This window comes from Merops nubicus, unplaced genomic scaffold (genome assembly GCF_000691845.1).
Source record: "Merops nubicus isolate BGI_N331 unplaced genomic scaffold, ASM69184v1 scaffold29133, whole genome shotgun sequence".
Lineage (NCBI taxonomy): Eukaryota > Metazoa > Chordata > Aves > Coraciiformes > Meropidae > Merops > Merops nubicus.
In genome coordinates, this window is record NW_008598710.1 from 1 (window position 1) to 17,041 (window position 17,041).

Sequence of the window (17,041 nt, forward strand, 5' to 3'; positions counted from 1 at the left end):
CCCGGCCGTGCCCTGGGGACCCCTCCTGCTCCTTCGGTCCTTGTGCCGGTCCCGTTCCGCTGCTGAGCCCCGTCTGGCCCTGCTGGGATCGCGGCTGGTGGCACCGGAGCCGTCCGGGCTACCGGGGTAGGTGATGGAAATGAGCTGCTCTCCATTACAGCTTTGATCTCCAAGTGCTCGTCATGGGCTTAAGTCCTTTAATCCCTCTGTCGTCGATGGGTGACGGGTTAGAGACGTGCAGTGCCTGCGTAGGCTTCCCAGGCTTCCCCGAGTTTGGTCCTGCTAGTACCTGGTGTCTTTCTTGTCTATAAAACCTTCCTCACTTTCACATGGAAGCAAAAGAATGATGCATTGACATGGAGGTTTTAAGAGTTTCTTAAATATCAGATGAGGTCAGACAGTTTGGATGCTTCATGCTGGGCACACATGGGGTCTTCGTGGTGATGCAGAGCTTTTGGGACTCTGCGTTCCCTGCTGTTTGTTTGGTTTGTGTGTGTCCGTCCTGCTGATAGTGCAGCAGGGGCAGATTCCTCTGCTGGCCTGAAAGAGCTGCTGAGCTTAAGGTAACTGCAGGAGATCAGGGGCTCTGACAATGAGGTTTAATTTTCCCCAGTGCTTCATTCTGGACTGGAGGCTGGGTGGGCAGATCAGGACTGATAAGGCTCTGCTGCTCCTTCACTCTCTAATAGGGCTGGGGGGTTGCTGATTGTGGAGTAAGAAACTCCCACAGAGAGCATCTCTAGTAACTGGCAGCTATTCGCTGCTAAGACCAACCAGCCCAAATCCACTTTACTCTAATCTGGTGTCTTTATCCCTGCTATTAAGCACGTGAACTGTTCATTTGAGAACTGGCCTGAACTAGTAGGGTGAACCTTTGGGGCAGACAGCATCTGGAAGTTCCATTGACCATGTTTGGTATGAAATGTAACCGGGCATCCCTGGGGAACTGAGTGGTCTGCAAGCATCAGATTTCTGCAAAGACAACGATTTTGCATAGGTGTTGTATGTAAAACCTTATATAGAGTTTGTACGAAGTGTTTGTCCCTGTCTTATAAGCAACCTAAGTTGGAGCGTATGCTTGAGCAGTAACGCTGGCCTACTATAAAGCCTTATCCAAACAAATTGTTTGGGTTACAGGCTGCTGGGGAGGAGCTGAGATGACATGCTGTTTGGGAGGCTTCTGCTGGCGCTCCTCCTGTTTTATTTTTTTATAGTGGTGCCAAAACGTGCAGGGCTGCACAGCATGCGGCTCCTCGTGTCTCTGTGCGGGCAGGGTGAAGACAGGTAGCTGTTTCTGAACAAGAGGAGGATTGTATTTCTTGTGCTTATGTAAGAGTGGGGATTTGAGAGGGATTCGGTGCCTGAATATTTCCCCGGGCCTGTACAAACAAAACCACCTTGGCTCCTTTCCCCTTGTGCAGCGTTCTGGTGTGAATGGGATTTCTCCTGTGAAGCAATCTTGGATGTGTTAAGAGGGTGGGGAATATTACTGAAGTGCCCAAGTGTGACGTAGGTGCTCGGGCTGTGGGTGGGTTGTGTTACAACAGCCTGGCAGCTTTGGGTGAGAACATCAACTTCCTCCTGTGGGGTGGGGGAGGCTGGAGCTGGGGCCTGACGTCTCCTGATGGTCCCTGGAGAGAAAGCGGAGGGGGGGGACCAACAAAAGCTTTGTGAACAGGGTGCTCCATTTTTGTGCTGTGCAAGGATGGGGTTCCTCCAGAAGATGCTTTAGGGGCCTGCAGCTGGGGATGGGCAGAAAGCCACCAGTGTAGCTGGGACATGGTATCACTGAAGATCACAAAGGACTTGAGGTGTCCCTTGCTTGAGCAGAGTAGTGTTGTTGAGCTCTCCCTGTGCTTTTAGCATCACAAAGTGCCTCTGGCAGCATGGGAGGGAGAACTGTCTCTTGGGGTGCTCCTGGCTTTGTGTGACCTGTGGGAGGGCAGCACTGATGGGTTGTGAGCTTGGCACAGCTGTCCTGCTGTTCCTTGGAGTATGCAGAAGTCATCTCTGTGCAGCACCACATCGTGTTTGGGTGTCCCCAGCAGTACAGAGAAACAGAAATCCAACCCAGAAGCTGCTGGCAGAGGGTTGGTGAGGGAGAGGGGGGAGGCTTTGTGCTGTTTGTGGGCTCTGTTTGCTGGTTTAAAGCAATCATGCTTGGAGGCCTCCTGATTGGCAAAGCTGGTGTTTTGTTGATGATAGCTGTGTTTGGAAAGTAGTGCAGCATTATTAATGTTAAAACCGGTTTGGCTTGTCCTGCTGCCATTGATCCCCGAGGCCTGTTCTTTCTGCTCTTTGCCCAGTTTCTCATCTGTCCCTCCCAATCAAATCAAGACATTGCTATCTCCACATTTTACTTTCTGACCTGGGAAACTGACGGGGCAGATGAACATGTAGAGCAATTCCTGGCTTTGCTTCATACTCCCTAAAACACAGAGCAGAAAATTACCGTGTCTAAGGCAATGTCCCTTAGTCCTGCCGTGAGGGAGCCCATGATGTCTGGTAGCTGAGGCTAGAGTTGGCTGGCTGGAAGGTGTGGAATGAAATAGGCTCTCTAGCACCTTGTACCTTGATGCACAGCTTGTGAGGTGGGAGTTGAGGGGTGCAATGTCCCTCTGCAGCCCAGCACCTTGTCCATGCTAGATGTGGAGGTGCCCACGTGGGTGGGAGCAGTGCCAGGGGCACAGTCAGGGAAACGGTGCTACTGCCCAGCTCATCTCCCCTAAGTGATTGCCAGCTGCCTTGCTGGAGAGCTCTATCTTGTGGTTCAAAGTTTTCCAAACAGCTTACATAAGAGGTGAATCAGGGCTGAACTCCATACTTTTCTGACTTGGGATTCCAGAGACTTGGTCACTCTAGGAAGTTGAGGCTGTTAGCCAGCATGATTGCTTTCTTTCCTGCCCCTCCTGTTGTCATCTTCCAAGGCCTTGGCACTTGGAGGTCCTGCAAAGGCCTGTATCTAGTCCAACAACAGTGGAAATGTTTTTTTCCTGCATGTCTTCCCCTCTCCCCACCCGACCAAGCCTCTGTTAATGGCTTTACTGTTGCCTTGACCTGTGTGGCTGGGATGGGGAGACCATTTGCTGCTCTCAAATGCCTGAAGTGGAGCCTGACGTGACCTTGCTGTGGTTTTCCTGCAGCGGCTTATTGCTGCAATACACTTGTCCCCTTCCACCGCAATCTGGAAGCTGTGAACTTGACTTTCAGCATGCCGGTGGAGAGGAGGGACTCTGGCTGGCTGCTCGGCATGCAGGCTTCAGCACAGCCCCTGCAGCTGCTTCAGCCTCCCCTCTGATTCAAAAAAAAATGCTGCTGGCAGTTTCTCTGTTGAGAATGTGCCGGCTGCTTGAATCTGCTTGGCTGTAAGTTAACACTAACTTGTGTTGTGTGCGTGTGTTAAACTGTGCTCAGACAGACAGCTGGGTGGACTTTGTCTGTAAAACAGACTTTTTTTGTTTTAAATGCAGTGATAGTAACTGTACCAATAAGGGAGGTGTGATAGCTGTGTTTCTGTGATCTGCAATGTAAATGGCTGAGGCTGACTCATAAGACTGCTTGATGAAGTTACTGCCTCACTAATCCTGTGGAACCCCCCAGCTATCGCTTTGGCTTGGAGTGTCCACCCTTCAAAACACTTCCTCGCTCTTGAGTTAACACTGATCCTCTTCAGCCTGCTCTGAGACCCTTGCAGCTGCATTCTCCCCCTCCACAGCTCATTCCTGTGTGCCCTGGCGCAGCAGCAGGGTTGTGCTGCTTTCACAGCCTCAAACGAGCAGCTAATGCAGTCGAAGAACTACAAAAGACCTCGGGCTGCTGTTGTAGAGTGTGTGTGGCTGTTTGTTTGAGACTCGCTGGAATGCAAATACTTTAGATTAAGGATTCAAATTACTTGCACTAGAATGAGACTCTTGTGATGAGATTGGCTTGGTGGCTCTGAATAGACAGGGCAGCCCAGTTGAAGAGTTTGACTTGTAGTAATCTACTGTTCCAAAGGGCTATAGAAGATCCTACATTAATGAGCTATTAGGGCTGTGCTTCTAGGTTAGTTCAGACTTCTATATATTTTTTTTGTCATTGTTGGCTTTAAGCATGTGCCTGAATGTTTGTCCAGTAACTGCTGCTGCCTCTGCCCAGCTCTGCTGCGTATCGTCAGCCCTGACTCGCAGCCGTCACGCTCTGACTCAGGGTTTCTGGCGCTTGCCCGGCCTCGCAGCTCCTGGAGACTGTCACCGTCTGAGTAACAGCCCCGGCCCCTTACCCGGAGCCGTGACTCAGACTTCCGAGGCGCTGCAGCACGGAGCTGCATCTCTTCTTGTAGGGTTAGGGAAGGGGTGATGAGCAAAGTCAGCGCTGCTTGGCGGACGGTCTATGCTGCCCTCAGCACTGAGCATCTTCACTGCTGCCTCTCCTCACATCTGCCTCAGGTTGTGGCTGTGGTGGGGGAAAAAAAGCCAGCAGGCTCTGAGATAGGATTGCTGCCAGTGGCTGAAGCTGGTGTTGGCAAAGGCAGATCAGAAAATGGCCTTGTCTGGAAGAGCCACTAACTTGCTCTGGCTCTCTGGGGTTGCTGTTTTTTTCAGATAGAGCTGGAAATGAGAACTGCATGAGGGAGAGAGAGGAAGGCAGCAGTATTATCTGAAAGGACTGAAAGTGTTCAAAGCAAGCAAAAGGACCAGGAAGTCTCAGAAGTGGGGGTTAAATACTTAATCCAGAATCTGGAGAAAATGCCACTGTAGGAGGGGAAAACACACAAGATGTAGCTGCATCCCTCTCGATTTCTGAAGGCTGGTTGATTTCAAAAATACACTTCTTGTAAAAGTCGTGTTTTTTCTGGAAATACGCATTCTTGTCAGTTTTGTCCTCAAATCCTTTGAGGCTGAGACTCTTTGCAAAATGCAAGAGGTGGTTGTTGGGTGAATTATTGGGATAACTGAAAAATCAAAGCAGTTAATTAAAATCTCAGCGAGACGCTCCTTGGGGCAGGAAGGAGGCTGGAGACCTGTAGCCCTGTTATGCAAGCAGCCAGTGTTGTGTCAAGCAAAACCAAGGTTTCTTTTTGCTTAAACAAATTGTGTTCTGTCAAGGAAAGAAAAACCTGCCATGGGAAGGATTTCTCTCTTCTGATGTTGCTCTGCCTTGGCTGCCAAAGGGGAAAAGGTATCTCCACTGCAGACTGGCTACCACTGTGCTGCTGTAAAACTGGAATATAAAGCAATATGGCCATGGTCTGTTTGCCTTGCTGCTAGGCCAACCCTGCCTCCTGCTCTTCAACTGCTGTTACAAACTATAGCAATAAAAATAAATGTTTATGTGCCTTCATGACTGTGAAGGCACCTGCCTTGGGCTCTCATAGAAGTGGCCTGCATGGCACAGTGGCCAGAAATCATGGTACTTGAGATGACCGAGGGGAGTGTGGCTGGAAGGAGAGTGCCTGGTGTGATAGGATACTGCCAGGAGAGGAGAGGGACCCATAGGTGGGAGGGAAGGATCCTGGCCAGCATGGGACTAGGAGGGTGGCAAAAGGTTCTTTTGTGAGCTAGTGTTCCCCTTTAAAAACAGAAACTTCTGCTCTCCCCCAGGGTCCTGCTGTCAGGAGCTTTTGCTTGGAAGACTCTGTTCCCCAGTGAGATAAATATTTATTGCAATTCCACAGTGTGTTTTGGAGCAGACTCTGGAGCCAGGATCTTGCAGTCGGCTGTTTATGTGCGGGCTGTTCTTGGCACTAATTCTAAATGTCCCGAGGCTGAGCATGAGGAGCAGGTCCCGCGCCGTGGTTACTGAAGGGCTTGCTTGGCTGGCTGGGCGCAGGCTCGGCGAAGGCAGGGAAGGAGTGACCGAAACAATAGCTGGGTTCCTCAGGGCAGGTGCAGAGCTGTGGTCAGGGAGGGCTGGAAAACTGCTGCCAGCTGCTCAGCCCCTGTTTGGAGAGGGGAGGAAGCCTGGCTGGGAGTCCAGAGCTCTCTGGGAGAGGAAAATTTTCCCAGGAGTGAGAGCTTTCACAAAGTACAGCTGCGTTATGCCCAACAGCACATGCTGGGTCTGCTGCTTTCTGGGCCCCATCCGAGGCAAGCTCTGCATGAGTCGGGAGTGTCCCTATGAAAAATCAAACCCCAAAACGCCCCAGCACTGCAAACCCAGCCTCTGCTGCTGTAGCTAGCTGAGAAAAGCCCTGCTGCTGAAGCGTGTGCTGGTGTACATGCTCACAGGGGCATAGCCTGGTAGCAGGGTGGTTCTGGTGTGGCTGTGCTCTTGGCTCCTTTTGTGCTGCTTGCTTCCTCTGTAGTGAATTTTTGCTGGTGGCTTTGCCAGCAGAGAAAAACTTTAAGTAGTGTAACTGTTCTAGCAGAGATCAACCTCCTGGGCTAAGCCTGAGTCTTTGGGCTACAGGTTCTGATTAGATTAAAATGGATTGTGGGAGGGAAAGCATTTGTAGGGCGCAGCATTGGGAATCTTGACTGTACAAACAAGCTGAGATTAGCTGTGTGGCAAGCCAGCTAGGAGAGGTACCCTTTGAAGCTGGGTGTCTGACTGGCCTTATTTTGCTAACACTCTGGCATGAGGGAGCATAAAGATCCCGAAAATGCACATCACGTGTTCTGCTGAGTGGAAATTCCGCTTGTGTGTGTGTCCAGGGGAGTGTTGGGGGTGCAGCTGTATTCTAAGAAAGGGCAGTGAGGGGGAAGTACAATATGTGAAATATCCCAAGCCTGAAGAATCAGCATGAGAAATCACCCTTGATGGAAAAGCTGCTTTGCCAGACTGTTTATATCTTTTTCTTCCACAGACTGGGATGAAGGAGGAGCCTCTTGGTACAGATTAGGACAACTTGGTGTGAGCTGGAAAAAATGAATTCCTTATTTAACCTTGAATAGATTTCTCTAACATCTGAACTGAGCCCTGGGCAGTGAAGTGTATGTGGTACCTATGATCAGGGTTGTAAATATAAAAAAAAAATTCTCTTTATGAACTAGGCACATATCACTGCCTGTGACCAGGAGAACTTTTCAGGGGCACGAAACGTTTCTGCTGCCGTTGTTCTCCTCCTGAGTCACATGAGAGCTCCTGCAGTTTTTGTCTGAACCTTATCTTTGCTTCAGGGGCAGCGATTGGCACCCAGCCATCTGCAGCTGCCTGCTGACCTGTATCTCCACTCGCTGGAGGGGGAAGCGACCACCTCCTTCCTGCTCTGCTCCGTAGATCTTTGGAGCTGGGCATGGAGTATTTAGAGCCACTCTTTTGCCACCGTTGCAGTAAACAGATCCCAGCATGTGCCTGTCTGGCAAAGGACTCAAATCTTTATGGCTTTGCTCTCGGTTGATAATCAGGCAAGAGCAGTTAAACAAGAATTCATTGCTCCGTAATCTCTCCATGCTCCTCCCACTCGCTCGGACAGCGTGGCCTGCAGAGAGCAGGCTGCGTGTGAGCAAACGCGTGCCGCTGAGAAGGTAACTGAGGTTTGACTTTGTAAGCACAGGGAAGCCTATTTTGAGCAAGCAGAGCCCAGGAGGATTCATCCCTGCTGCAGGGGAGGCTCTCCAGAGCCTGGGATTACAGTGTAATTGTCACAGGGATTATGCCTCTGCTGCCACATGAGCCCTGGAGAGCTGCTCATGGCTTAAAGCATCACACGGGGAGCAGGGCTGGTGGGCAGTGATGCTGGCTGAGGCTGTGTCAGCAGCTGAGTGGTGTGGCCACAGGGAGATGGTTACCTGGTTGGACAGGGACTGGGTGTGCTTCTCCTGGGTCACCTTGAATGGGTGATGCTTTTACCAGCTGAATAGTTTGGCAGCCTGCGTGGTGTTCTTGCAAGAGTCTTATTAAGCAAGACGCTGCTCCTTGCCTGTATTACTGAGCACAATTCAAGAACTCGATGCATTTTTTTTTTCCCTCTTTGGTAAGAGGCACAAAGAGATAGCATGTCGTGACTCGTCAGTGTACTGGAGGTGCAGTGGTACCTCTGCTGCTGGCCAGGAGCTACCTACAAGCCCTGGTTGGTGCTTCTGTCTTCAGTTTCCCTCTTAGTCCTCTGAGCTGTTGTGGATTTAGCTTTACAGCTTGCTGTGATGGGAGTACACCTGTAGAGTGGCTGTTGGAGAGGAGGTGGACGAGGCTGGTGTTGCCCAAGGCTGCTATGCCTGTGGTCCTGCTCTAGGACTTCTTGGAAGGTGTTGAGCAAAGGCACAGTGGTGTTTAACCATGTCTGTAGGCCTCAGGGTGAGCCTGTCATGCAACTAAATGCACACATGTGCCTGGGTGGCAGCTCTTTCGCTTCTGTCCCTTGGCACAGAGGCCAGTGTGGGCCATGTGTGCCACAAATTGTGGCACAGACCAACCAGGAGCAGGAGGTAAAATGGTACCTTCCAAATGTGGGCACAAGGAGTTCACATAAGAGGCCAGCGTGGGCCATGTGTGCCACAGACCAACCAGGAGCAGGAGGTAAAATGGTACCTTCCAAATGTGGGCACAAGGAGTTCACATAAGTGGATTTTTTTTTTTTACTGCTGCTGTTGTGTTGCAGGAGTTGTGTGTGACCTAGACTGAAATACTGATACTTGCTTTTTCTCTCAGGACAAAAGTGACTTGTGTGTGTGTGTATATTTTTTTTTTTTTTCCTCATACACAGAGCTGGATCATGGATGGAGGGAAAGGAGTAGTGGTTGGTTTAGGGGGCAATATAGACCCTTCCCTTACTAGCCTGGCAGGAGCTGCCCCTGCTGGAAGCTCACGTCACTTCTAATAACTTTCTTCTAATGCTTATTGAGATGGGAAGATTGAGGTGTCTTTGCTGGTTACCTTGCTGCATGCTTTCATCCCCTGGAGGCCAGCTCTGTTTGCTGACTCCCATTGATCTGAGCCCTGTGTCCAGCTCAGCTCCTAACCCCTGCTCTTCTGCACACTTTGCACTAACTTTAAAAGCTTCTTGGTTGGTGTGCTCCTGTGAGAGCTCGGTGGAAGTGAACCATATGGAAATCCCCTCTTGTGGGCTTAGTGGTTTACTGAGCTTTGCATCCTTGCACTGGAAAGGCCCCTCTGGGCTTGATGTTCTTTGGTTCCTGATGCAGAGACAGCATGAGGGCCAGGGTGGTGGCTTTGGGAGAGTGATCTCTTAATAACCAGGCTCTGAGGCTGGGTGGTGTGAGCAGCTGCTCATGTCATCCAGGAGCCCTTTCTTGTGGTGGTGTGAGGTGAATCTGTCTGTAGCAGCACAGGTCTGGGAAAGATACTTTCAGTAATGCTGCTTGCTGAAGTGAAAGGAGGCAATCTGTGCAGCTGTCTCCTAGTACAGAGCACCTGAGGAAAGCCCCAGGAGCAGCTCTGCTGTCTGTCCCTGCAAAGGGTTAACAGGGCTGCACCTCTGCCCCTTCTGCCACCTCCCAGGCTGGCACAGCTCCATGTGCTTTTGTCTAGCAAAGGTTGACTTTCACCTTGCTGGTGTTGACTCCTACCCTTGTGCACACAGTGAGGAGGCAGGCGCAGGAGCGAGCGCTGGCTCTCCACACCGAACTTATAAACTTGATAAGGAGCTTCAGCTGCCCTGGTCTCTGCAGGGCTCACTCCTGTGGCAGCTCGCTGGCTCTCACCCTGCTAAGGAGCCTTTAATAAGCTCCAGTGTGTTTGATCAGAGATGAGGGCCAGCCATAAAAGCCAGTTCCATGTCTGGGAAACTTTGCCTCTGCCCGAAAACATCAGTTGGGTTTTTTTGAAAGGGCTTGCTGAGGCTGTGGTGAGGATGTGTGGGCTGGGGCAGGCGAGCTGCCTGCGTTGATTTCCCAGAACTAGCCAGGGGAAGGGGAAATTCGCACACAGGGCAGAAATTTTGCTTGCTGCCTCAATAAATGGAGCTTCTTGCTTTGAGAAGAGGCTAGTGATGTGGGGGGCTGTAAGTGAATGTCTTGGAACCACAGAATGGAGCGTGGTGGGCTAGGGATGGAGCACAGCAGGGCTGCAGGTCCCAGCCTGGAGGACCAGGGCTGTAGTTGCTGAGCCTGAACCCAGCATCCAGGCTCTGGCTTCATCCAGCAGCACAGCCTGTCTCTGGCTCAGACATGGGACCTCTGTGCCTGGCTCTTCCAGGAATGATGGTCACAGTTCACGTGCCTGATGTGCTGGTCAGCTGGCAGGGAATAAAGTCTTTTTTTTTTTTTTGCCACTGGCAGGCAGGAAAAGCTGCTGCTCCCTGGTAAGGAGGATTGGTTTATCCTCCTTGTTGCTTACTGGAGATAAAGCTGTTTAACATGAGGAAGAAATCCTGGAACCAGATTCCTGCAGAAAAGTTTGATTTCTGTACAGACCCCTCCTAGAGAGGAGCATATTAATAGTAGTACTCAACTTTAGCTGCTGGGGTGAGGTGGGGCTCTGCAGCCACCCAGCCTGACTCTCAGCAAGTCCCTGTCCTGGCTCCAGTGCTGGGATAACAGGTGGTGGAAAGCAGACCCCAAGCAGCACCCGTTCCCTTCTCCAGCTGCCAGATGCAGAAGGTGTGAAGCTGAATGTGGCCAGAGACAACTTGGCAAGGGCTGCCCATCATCAGCTGTCTCCCAGCTCTTTCCTCTTGGCCTGCCAGCTGAGAGGAAGCACAGGCACCTCCTGTGGTACCTCTTTACCTCACAGTGGAGCTGTAGGGAGGACTGAGTCCTCTTGGAAAGGCATGCTCACTCTTAATGATACTCCAGGGAGCTTTCTATGTGGCACTTGGGAAGCCCCCAGCCCTTGTTTCCAAGCCAGTGGAAGTGCCTGTGTGCCCTCTTGCAGGTGTGTTTGTGAGGAATGTGCCTGCTCTAGATCTGCCCAGCACTCTGTTAACTCTTCTGCAGCTACCAGCAGGAGCCTGCTCCCTAGCAGAGCATGTCTTGAAACCCAGAGGGTAAGTGTGGAGGTACCCAGCCCTCTGACTTTCCAGGCAGATGAACCTGTAAAATGAGGCTTGCTGCCCACAAGAAAAGTTTCCTGTATAGTTGGAGCAGCTCTTGTGGCTTCCAGGAACTTCCCTGTCCTTGCTCAAGAGGATGATGAAGAGTGAGTTGAGGGAACGCTCCCATATAATCTTATTTACGCTTGTGAGTCAGTAATTTCCTTGTTATGTCCTCTGGCTTGTAAACACTGTCTGTCCTGATTTGAATAGGGCTTTCTGATAGCCAGACCTGGTGCGTTCCACAGTAGGTACTAATCGCCATGGCTGGCTGCCACGGCTTTGCTCGAGGCTGGGCTCATCTGATAAGGCCAGCCTGCTCTCCAGCCACTCGCTGGCCTGAGTGTGGGGTTTCTGGAGCCACCCTCACTGGGACATGAGCTGGCTGTGATTCATCCCAAGCACGGCGTGAGCTGGCCCAGGGGTGTGGCTCAGCCAACTCTTGCCAGCAGCAGCCGGGTGACACGGATCTGCAGCAAACGTGCTCCGCAGCCCTGGTGCCCCAGCTCCAGCAGGTGGGATTTGGGCTCTTCCTGCCCTTTGAAGAAACGGGCAGAAGCTGTCCTGGGAGCAGCTACTGCACCCTGGCAGCAGTTTCCAGTGCAGGTCTGGCTCTGGCTGGGTTTCACATATCTCAAAATGAATTTGCCTTGGAGCTAGTGATCCATAATGTTAGGAATGCCTGATTCCAGGCAGGGAGGGGATTTCTTCCCAGCTGGCCTTCCTCCCCAGTCCCCTTCCCATCACCCAGTGCCAGGCTGGGGCAGAATGCAGCCCAGGGGCCTAGGAGCAGAGCTGGCCTCAGCACTTCATGCCCTTCAGGCTGTTCATTTGGTTATCCTCCAGCAGAGTTGCCGGGGAAACCAAAGATGCCTCAAAAATCTCATGAAAAGCACATCTAGTAGCCACTGCTCCTTATGCAAAATGAGAAACATCTTGTCCCGACCACAAGGGCTTGTTTGTGGCAATACCAGTATGCTAGTGGGGCGGGGAAGTCTGGGCTGGAAGCAGGACTGGGGCTGTGGGCAGAGGAAGCTGACACATGGCTTGTGGCCGATTGTTGGGCCTCGCCTGGGGATCGATGGTGGATGTCATTCGTCAGACGGTGCCACCACTGGGCTGTAGGGTGGGCCAGGCCTGGCTGGGCGAGCAGGAAGGCTGAGCCCAGCCACCCAGGGCCTCGCTCCTGCCCCGTGGAGCAGCAAGTGCTGGGGCTTGGGTGGTGCCACCCAAACTGAACTGTCCCCACAAATCTCTGATCCTAAGCCTCTGTGAGGCTGTAGCTTCTGGTATACCTGTATGCTAAAAAGAGCCCTCAGATGTGCAGGTTTCTGGAGTAAAGATGTTTTAAAAATGTTCTCCTGGGCAGAAAAATCTTCAGAAAGACTTCCCAGCATGAAAAAATGTTGACAGCTTAGCCCTGAGCTATGGGACCCAGCCACCTGTGTTGTGCTTCTCCCCTGGAGGGGAAGAAGGGGTTGAGTCCCCACCATGGCCATGACTTCATGGCTGTGGAAGCATCTGGAGCTGCTGGAATCTGTGGGGTGGTGTTGAGCAACCCACAAGCTCATACTTGCAGTGCCCTCCCTGGGGGTGGCCCCAGGGCTGTGGGGCCCGAGAAATAGTTCTGGGGAGGTTGCGTAACCTTGGTGCGGGCAGGAGGTTTGGGCTTGTGGCTCCTTGAAGGTCCCAGTGCAGATGAGCTCTGGTGTGGGAATTGCCATTGTGGCCAAACAGCTGATTCTCTGGAGGGTTCTCCTCATGTGCTTGCTAACATACAGGGCCACAGGATCACAGGCTTAATTTTACAGACCTGTTTGTTTACCTCCTGTCCTTCTCAGAGGTGAGGCAGGGGAAGATCTTCCTTCAGGCAAGTCGTTTTGGACTCGCACTATATTGTGCTGCAACGTAGGTGAACTGACAGACCAGTTTTTAACCCTTGGGTGATAAAATAGGTTGGTTCTCAATACAAGAAGCAACAAATCGCCTTGGTGTGAGGATTGGGGGGTATGCAAAAAAAAGACTTACAGGTGCTGTGCTTTTTCTCTGGGAATAACAAGTCCTTCCAAATCTCCCCCTTATCAGCAAGTGAAGGTATTGCTTTTCCAAATGCTTTTGCTACAAACTCCTGGCCAAGATCCTGTTGTGTTTTTACCCTGTGGGTTCAAGTGAATGTCCTGAATCTGTAGCCCTGAGGAAATCCCCCCTCCCAGGCTGGCTCTCGCTTCTGTTCTGAGAAATTCTAGGGGAATTCAGCTCTTTACAGGCTGATGAAGATAATGCTTTTGGTGGAGAGGAAGTTCAGCATTTAACATTCTTCTGATGGAAGTGATGTGCTCAGCACAGGCTCTGAACTCCTGACCTTCTGCAAAATGCTTCTGAGGAGTTGCCTGGCACTTAATACTTCTCCACCCCTGTTCACAGGTGAGAGAAACTGAGACCATGGACCCTCGATGGGTTGAGTACCCTGCCTCTGGAGACTTGCCAGATGATGAAGACATTGGGGAGTTCAGGCCTCGCTTAACTTCTGATGAGTTAGATATAGATGAGACATCTGGGTCTGGAGGTAAGTGGGGAAGGGGGGCAATGGATCTCCCTCAGCTGATGCTGTGAGCTTTCTCCCAGCGCCAGCCCATGAGTGATGGATTAAGTGCCCAGCCAGAGCTCCAGAGGGAACTAGGGTGTCAGGTGGAGATGAGAAGGCTGTGTGAATGGTAGTCACTCAGAGCTGGGAACAGTGAAAGTTGTACCGTGATGTTGAATCGCTCTGGGAAGACAGATGGAGTCCAGCCAAGCTTGTCTTGCTGAGAGTGAATAGGTATTGCACTGTCTGGATCTCTTTCCTGTTGAACTCCAAAGAACTTCTGAGAAACTTCAATAAAAATAATAATAATAATTTAAAAAAAAAAACTATTGTTGAGGCAGTGTTAAAAAGGCTTAAAATTAGCATCTCAGCTGAGGCTGAACAAGGTAAAGAACTAACTAGTATTTGATTGAACTCTGTGACATGCAAAACTCCCTGCCCAAACCAGTTTCTGTAGCTCCATGTCCCCTTTATGTGAACATTTGTTCAATAAAAGAGAAAGAACAAGTGCTGAAATTGGTGTCTGACATGTTTGGGCAGATCTGGTAACCAGAGGGTTGGCAAACTACCCTTTAGGGATGGGTGGTGAGACCGTTGCCCTCTGTTGGCATTAGCTTACCAAGCTGTAGCAGACCTGCTTTCCAGGGCAGCTCCTGATAGTCTGCAGCAGCGACCAGTGGATCCAGCTGAAGATCCCTCCCATTCCAGAGGTGCTGGTTTTAAGATTACATCTCCTGGTCTTGTGCAATCAAAGCCATTGAATGGTGAAAGTACCAGTAGGTGGAATTGTAGTGAGCAGAGAAGAGTCCTGGTTTGTCTGCAGTTGTTGGTACTGTGGGAAGTGTCTGAATTCTGGAAATATAATGTTAGGAAAGTTGTTTTTACTTTTTTTTCCACTGTCCTGCAGACTACTCGGACTCTGAAGATGTTGTATATCTGACCACCATGGATACACCTCTGGTAGGTATTGCCTCCATGTGTTTTAAGTGACTTGTAGCTACTGTGGTCTGTCTGTGAAGCTTTCTGAATACCCTTCCCCCTGCAAGACGTGGCATCAAGATGAATCTACCTGCAGGAGCAGGAGCTGTGTACTTGTAACACACTAAGTAAACTTTCTTTTCCCTGCACACCCTCTTACTTTCAATTGTCAGTAGGCTGGGTGCTGCTTACTGATGGGTGTGGTTTGTCTGTATTCTGTAGATATCTGACAACTATATCCCTGGAGATACTGATAGGAAGATAGAAGGTGAGAAGAAAAACACAATGGTGGACAACGAAATCATTCCAGACAGAGCTGTACCTGTCGAAGAGAACCTGTCCAACAAGATCTCCATGGCAAGCACAGCAAACAGCAGCATCTTTGAGAGAACAGAAGTCCTTACAGGTAATACACCACCTTGGCCTGCTAAATCACTAATACTGTCAATTAACAGCTTGGTTTTGAGCCTACCAGCTGACTGTTGGCTTAAGTGCCACACAAGTCATGTGGCAGCTGCTCTGCACCCAGATACTACCCCAACAAGAGGCATATCTAGCCATAAATCAATGACATCATGGACTTGTTTTCTTTAACCTCTGCCCAAGTCTTGCCTTTTATGAGCTTTGTCAGGAACCAACCAACCCCTCTAAGGGATTTAAACACCTAATCATCTGTTAGGAATCTAAGTACCTCTCTCTAGAGCAAAACCAAGCAACTGGCTTCCCCTCAGCATGCAGGACAGAGGTGTCTCAAGGCACGCTTCATCAGGCAATGGCCTGATGGTCCAGGTACAAACCTTGGCACACCTTGTTGATCTGCAGCCCTCCTCTCAGTCAGAGTGGGTTGCAAAGCCACCAAACAAAAAAGCTGATTCAGTAGGTGTCACAGCAAAGGACAAGCTTCACTGAGGTCTTGTGGCCACCTGTGGTCTGAGAAGAGAGAAAATCTTGGTGGTTGGTTGTGGGTTTGTGGTTATCGGGGTGTTTTTTGGAGGGAGGTGGTGGTGGTAGTGGCATGTTGCTGTTTGAAATAGACTCCTCAGAGCATGCTCACACAGGTCATTAAAGCATTCGGGTCACAGCTATACCCTTTCCCTGGAGTTGGTGCTGTTAGTGGGTTGTGGTGAGGCTTTTTGGGGCAGGTTTTCCTGTCCTGGCTCCACACCGGGACGGTGTCTTTTTGTCAAAATGTCTTTCTCGTGCTGAACTGGAAGATTAACACAAACTGGTTTATATGGAATGTGATGATTCTACAGTTGGGGTGAAAGCAATTCTGGCCTTTTCCAATAACATCTGCTGTTGCTGAGAACACCGGGGCATGTGGTGATGGGCACAGGGACAGCACTGACCCTAGGGTCAGTTCTGGGGGTTGGGACTCCTGAAGCAGACTTTGAGATGTAGGTGATGGAGTCCTTCAGGCACTGAGACTTACTCTGTGTTCTTTTTCCTCCCCAGCTCTCATTGCAGGAGGGGCAGTGGGTCTCCTCTTTGCTGTCTTCTTGATCCTCCTCTTAGTCTATCGTATGAAGAAAAAGGATGAAGGCAGTTATGACCTTGGGAAGAAGCCCATCTACAAGAAAGCCCCCACAAATGAGTTCTATGCTTAAAGCTCAGCAGCACCTTGTGCCCACCGAGGAACAAATGGACTGTATGGAAACACTGTGTCCTCAGATGAGATGTGCTGAACAAATGCTCTTTCTGGGTTGAATTTCAAAGTGACTTCGAGAAAAAACAAACTTCCTACGTGACCCTTCCCATCCCTCTTGGCTAACAAGGGCCCAAAGAGTCTGAAAAAAAACCCCTCAGTGTATTTTTTTTTCCCCTAAAGCTAGTGTAAAAAGAATAAAGATGCCAAATTTTCTGCTTGGTTTTATAGAGGGTATATAAACACAAACCAGACTGTATGGAAGCAAACACCATGTGTTTGCATCCAGCTTGCTGAGCTCAGATTGGCTGCTTCTAGAGAAGATGGCTTTTTTTTATAAACCTTTCTAATAGATGTCTTGCAGCAGGCTGTTGTGTGAAGCATTTTTGTGGAGAACTATTTATGAATCTTTTACACTACAGATAATGTTGCCTTATCAGGGAGTGAAAGGCCCATAGGGGCTCAAAATCCCTCAATGCCATAAAGGGCCTATGGGAATGTCTTCCCCAGGAGACTACAGTCTTTTCCTGTTGGCCCCAGGCAAGGGTCATGGTCCATGAAATCAGGACAGCCAGTTTTGTTTGGCAGTGACAACACCCTTTCCTTGCCTTCAGTCTTACCTTTTTTAAGGATTGCTTGTAAGAGTTTTTTTATAACAATTTTAAAGAAAATAGCCTAATGTTTATATAAAGTTTGTAGAAATTGTTTTGAAATAATAATAAAAAAAGAAATCTACTTTTTTAATTTCCTCAGATTTATTTTTTTCAATCCCTTTGTGTTTCCTTTGGCTGTGTATTTCTCTGGAGATGTTGTTGTGTATGATTCATATTCTGAACTGAAGCAGAGTTAGCTACAGTGTGTTACAAGTTTTTTCTAATTCTATAGCAGCTACTGTAGAGGGTAAAGATATTTATGGTTTTCC

At 50.0% G+C, this 17,041-nt stretch overlaps 1 protein-coding gene across 1 annotated transcript; it reads left to right on the plus strand.

The window, feature by feature from the left end:
* Window positions 1-9,706: 9,706 nt before the first annotated feature.
* SDC4 (syndecan 4) lies at window positions 9,707-16,760 on the plus strand. Its single transcript, XM_008937150.1, has 5 exons — window positions 9,707-9,724; window positions 13,337-13,478; window positions 14,404-14,456; window positions 14,697-14,880; window positions 15,930-16,760. Exons 2-5 carry the CDS (start codon window positions 13,355-13,357, stop codon window positions 16,079-16,081), a joined length of 513 nt encoding a protein of 170 aa, XP_008935398.1. The 5' UTR covers window positions 9,707-9,724; window positions 13,337-13,354; the 3' UTR covers window positions 16,082-16,760.
* The last annotated feature ends 281 nt before the right edge of the window (window positions 16,761-17,041 follow it).

Excerpts from the sequence above, each read along its gene's own strand:
- SDC4 (XM_008937150.1), top strand. The coding sequence starts at position 13,355 with ATGGACCCTCGATGGGTTGAGTACCCTGCCTCTGGAGACTTGCCAGAT. Across the intron at positions 13,479-14,403 it reads TGAGACATCTGGGTCTGGAG|ACTACTCGGACTCTGAAGAT; the intron begins GTAAGTGGGGAA and ends ACTGTCCTGCAG. Across the intron at positions 14,881-15,929 it reads GAGAACAGAAGTCCTTACAG|CTCTCATTGCAGGAGGGGCA; the intron begins GTAATACACCAC and ends TTTCCTCCCCAG.